We start from the raw sequence: 5000 nt of genomic DNA, 5'->3' as shown, positions 1-5000 counted from the left end.
CGAGTCGCCAGACGAGAGTTAATGAGGCCAGAAGACACCAGGGAATAGTTTAATTCCCATCCTTCGTGGATCACCAATAGACTTCCTGCCACACCTACATATGCTTTGTGTATATACTCTTGTAAGACATCGTAAGTCCATATTTTACCAGTGATCTGGAGTATAGAAGGAAGCGCTCGAAATATATGGTTGCAACGTCCAATAGCATTTTATGGGCCTTTTTATCTTCATATTATACTGTTGTATTACAGTAAAAGACATTCACTATATATATATATATATATATATATAATATTATATCTATATATATATATATATATATAATATATATATAATAATATACATATATAATATATATATATATATATATATACTATATATATATATATATAAGGTATATATTATAGATATATATATATATAATATGAGACAGAGAGAGAGAGAGAGAGAGAGAGAGAGAGAGAGAGAGAGAGAGAGAGAGAGAGAGAGAGAGAGCACCTAATCCTCCACATAATCATCTGGTCTCCTGCACAAAGCTTTACAACAAGGAACGCTCTGCCGTCTTTTGCTTCTGTCGTCATTTACTTTGCTTATCTTCATGAAGCTTATTTCCGTCAACTAGGCTCTCTCTCTCTCTCTCTCTCTCTCTCTCTCTCTCTCTCTCTCTCGTGGTTCTCCTTCTCTCCTCTCTCTCTCTCTGTTCAAAATGACTTGTATGAGCCACTATGCCCGATTAACTTCAGCAGAGATCACGGAGAAATATGGGTAGGCAAAAGACGAAAATCAAAACAGCTTCAAGGCCAGAACGGTAAAAACATCAGATAGAAAATAGAATTTGGTAACAACAACAATTTGCAGTGAAGGTCGTAATTACCATCTGACAACAACACGGTCACAAGACCTCAAATGAAATGCAATAAGTGAATCGAGAACTCGCCTCACTGATATCTCTTTCCTATGATTTTTACATAGGCCTCTGCCAATATTTGCCATTAACCACAGAAGTTTTGCACTAAAAACATTAAAACCCTACAAGAGAGAGAGAGAGAGAGAGAGAGAGAGAGAGAGAGAGAGAGAGAGAGAGAGAGAGAGAGAGAGAGTTTCTTTGAAAGAAGTATCTTCTTCATTAATTCCATTACAGTTCCGATTTCTGCTTTGCGCTAAAATTTTTCTGGGCTACGATAACCATGGGCAATGGAACGCCAGCTGTTGCAAAATCTGTTAAAAAAAATAACGTAGCGTCTTTAAAGTGAAAACCAATAAACAAGGAATAGCACACTTGAGTCCTTCGGATGTTTAAGTTTCGATTAGTTCGAGGATACTCAACATTTATAACAACCGTTCTTATCCAACATGATATAGTTTTTCTATAAAACTAATTTCCGTGAAATTTTTCTTTATAAAGTAACGTTTTTAAACCTCGGAGACCAGAAACGTTTCGCTTATTCATTAGTCCATTCAAGAATACCAGGCTCAACATAAATAGGCCTTGCTCAGTGCTGCACTCTGCTGTGTCCGGGTGACACAATCCAGCCTAACCAGTTAGGTAACACGAAGCCCATCCCCAAATTTATGTAAAACTCGAGTTTTTCGCATTAGGAAACTTTTTATACCTACGAAATTATTTTATTTCATCTTTTCTTACTTGAAAAATCTTTCATAATACGAACGATTATTATGAATTCCCGATTCGACTCTACGTCCGGAGTTAACTGTCGCTAATTATCTAGTCTTACCACAACAGTCACAGGTTTCTTACTATTGGCTGCATAAAACACGATCTTTGAACTTGAACGTCATTGACGAGGTATGTTCCAGTTTTGCTGGTAGGGCAAAATAATTAAACTTATCATTAACACGGTATCTGCACATGAACTGATCCCCTTTGTATGGTTTCCAAAGAACTCTAATTTTAATTCAGTCGTTTCATGAGTGCGGTGCGAGAAAGTTTCGTATACCTATAATTGCATATCTTATTTCGCTCGTTGACTGCCAAAATTTTCAGCATTATTTTTTTAATTTGAGGTGAGACCGTCACCACCCTGACAGGTGACATGTTTTAAATTAATATAATTTTCCACAAAACCCTCTTAAGTTCCATTGCCATACTGTACTTTAAAAAAACAATATCTTATGGTTGGTCGTTTCAGGTGAACATCTGTTTGGGATGCTACCGATATTACTATTGAACTGTTTATAATTATGTCACGATAACAAAGTATCTTAAAATATGAATTGTTTAATAGTGAGCAAAACGGCAATCTTATTTCCCGGCCATGCTTTAGACAGGGCATACTGAAACAGTACAAGCCTGCAAACACCTTATTCTACAATAATAGCCAAAGTTACACCTAGATACGTAACAGTCGGTAACAATGAAAGATAGTCATAAAAGAATGAATGAATTGGCCCCATTTCTCAACATGAGCTCAACTCAATAAAACCATTGGTGAAGTCCGGATGAGAGCGAGGAAAATGAGAGAGAACGAAAATGATACGGGAGTAACCGGGTGGGGGACTGTACGTAAAAAAAATTTTTGCAGCACTTACCATGAGTGATGATGTTGATAGTCTCATTGTGGAAATAGAAGAGGCTCATAATGCATCCCCACATTGATAAAAGCGGTCGGTAACCTGTTTCGATGTATGGGTTGAACTGCAGGTGCTTCGGGATGTCCTTACGATTAAGAAGCGCCTTCCGAGACCAGAGGTGGAAAGTGCATTGGCTGGACCCTTTGTTATTATTTGAACATTGGTTGTTCTTCTCCCCGTCGGCTGACGTCACGGACCCGTTGGCTATAGAGGTAAAATTGCTATTTTTCAGTTTTTCATGCACCGTTCTTTGTCTGATGTCGGAGGCATCAGCGGCCGTTTCAACGCAGTCGGCAAGCCCGCTTTTGTCTTCGTTGATTACTGCACTCGACATTGTGCCTAATGTCTCTTTAATTATCTATATCAATGTCGCAGAGTTCTTATATATTTCAATAAATATCACAAAAGCCTCATCAACATGTACTGTGACGATAAACACTGCTTTTTATCCGTGCGTCACGATGATCAGCGGCCACAGTCTACAGGATACTCTCGTAACGCAACAGAACGCGATACTGCAGCGGCTGTAGTGTAAAGTGGTCGACTGCTACCAAGAGTTAAAACAGATGAGGTACGGGTTGCGTTGCCCGTAAAATCAAAATAGCGACCATTCTTTTAAAGGAATGAATCGATTACTTAGACGTTGTTCAGATATAGATATTTATACACCATTTTTATTCTTTATCTTTCTTTATATTAATATCTTTTATAGTTTTCCAGAGAAATTCGAGAGGAAAGAAAATAGTTATCTCTGCAACTCGAAATCCGCTAGCCGGTATGTTAGTGTTGTGCTAAAACTGATAATACGGGTTTATGGAAGTGGGCGAGGTTTTTTGCAAATTAAATTGAACTTCATAAGTTATAATGATCATTGTAAACTAAGAATATTACATAAATCATACAAACGCAATTGCTAACTAGATAAGCAATAGCGGCTCTTGGCAACTTACGCAGTCAGCTGTTGGATCAATGTTTGGGTGTATGAGACTGCCAGGATGCGCATTACGTCACCAAACCATCATGACGTCACGAAAACCTCAAAATCGCTCGGCAACAAAAGTTAACTAAATACCCCAGTATGAAATATTGTGAAAATAATTATAAAATCATACTATTTATGATATGATGAAAATTTTCACCTCTGGATAAGCAGTAGAGGTAGTAGCGCTACAGATAATGATTCAGGAAAACTACATTCCTCCCTCATATCACTCAAAATGGGATACTTTATGAAATAACAGCGAGTGAAGCCATTACTAAAAGAAAAAAATACGCTTTGGAGGCAAAAAAACTAAACAAAAAAACGTACAGGAAAAGTCCTACAAGGGATATGTGAAGAGTTTGTAACTTTTCGTTATTGTTTTGGCGAGGCTATTGATATGAGCATTATCAAAATCATTCGAAAACGGGCGTGATAGACAAAAAGTTATATTTAAAATGCAATTAGTCATAAACAATAGCTCTGATTATACTGAAAACTACGTTGTTCTTATCATTTGAGATAACAAATCACAAAGCAAAAAGTATGAGGAGGCCCTTTGAAATAGCGAAATATCTCAGTTTTGGAACCCCTCAAACTAAACAAAGAAATGCACGGGAAAAATCCTACAGGGAATCGGGATAGAGTTTTTAATTTTCCAGTCAAAATGATAATAGTAAAAAAAAAAAAAAATTCATTCTTGCATTATATCCGAGTATATTAAGCTTTCATTTTAAATCTAGTTATCAACATGGGGCAAGAAATCAATATCGCATAAGCTATTCCATATTTCCTTCCAAGTCTCCGTTTATGTTATTTTATTCTATTTGTGTGCGTCTGTGGTTTAGGAAAATATGGTAAATCAGCATGGTACAATATACTTCTGCGCAGGCCATGTACAATCTACTCTCTCTCTCTCTCTCTCTCTCTCTCTCTCTCTCTCTCTCTCTCTCTCTCAAGTATTTAGATGTCTAGATTAGACACGCCCAATCCTGGGTATTAAATTGGAGGATCTTCTTTGTAGAGGAAAATCATGAAATATATTATGCAAAGGATTAATACTTTAACCAATTCAAGAAATTACAGTGATTCAAACAAATAAACTTGGAAGATAATGTTAATTATTTCTGGGGATTTTTGCAGGAAAAGTAGTTTTATTTGAGCATGAGTATGGTTTTTTTATAACCAGCACGGCAATAATAATAATGATAATAATAATAATAATAATAATAATAATAATAATAATAATTAATAATAATAATAATAATAATAATAATAATAATAATAATAATAATAATAATCTAATTATCACATGATCACAAAACTTATGACAAAATCCTAAGTGAAGTAAGTACAATTAGTTACATTTTTATACATGTATTTACACTTGCTTCAGAGTAGATTTTTTCACCACCAACAATAATAATAA

General features: G+C 35.7%; 1 protein-coding gene across 2 annotated transcripts in view; it reads right to left on the bottom strand.

The window, feature by feature from the left end:
- The window catches only part of LOC135225032 (progestin and adipoQ receptor family member 4-like), a 111758-nt gene extending 108627 nt beyond the window's left edge, over positions 1-3131 (bottom strand). For both annotated transcript variants that reach the window (XM_064264318.1, XM_064264314.1), the window contains exon 1: positions 2551-3131. In XM_064264318.1, the coding sequence (XP_064120388.1) occupies positions 2551-2926 (376 nt within the window). In that variant the 5' untranslated portion in view covers positions 2927-3131. The remainder of the gene's footprint in view (positions 1-2550) is intronic.
- Positions 3132-5000: the final 1869 nt, after the last annotated feature.

The sequence above is a fragment of the Macrobrachium nipponense genome, chromosome 20, assembly GCF_015104395.2.
Source record: "Macrobrachium nipponense isolate FS-2020 chromosome 20, ASM1510439v2, whole genome shotgun sequence".
NCBI classification, from domain to species: Eukaryota; Metazoa; Arthropoda; class Malacostraca; order Decapoda; family Palaemonidae; genus Macrobrachium; species Macrobrachium nipponense.
This window is presented reverse-complemented; position numbering and strand designations above follow the sequence as displayed.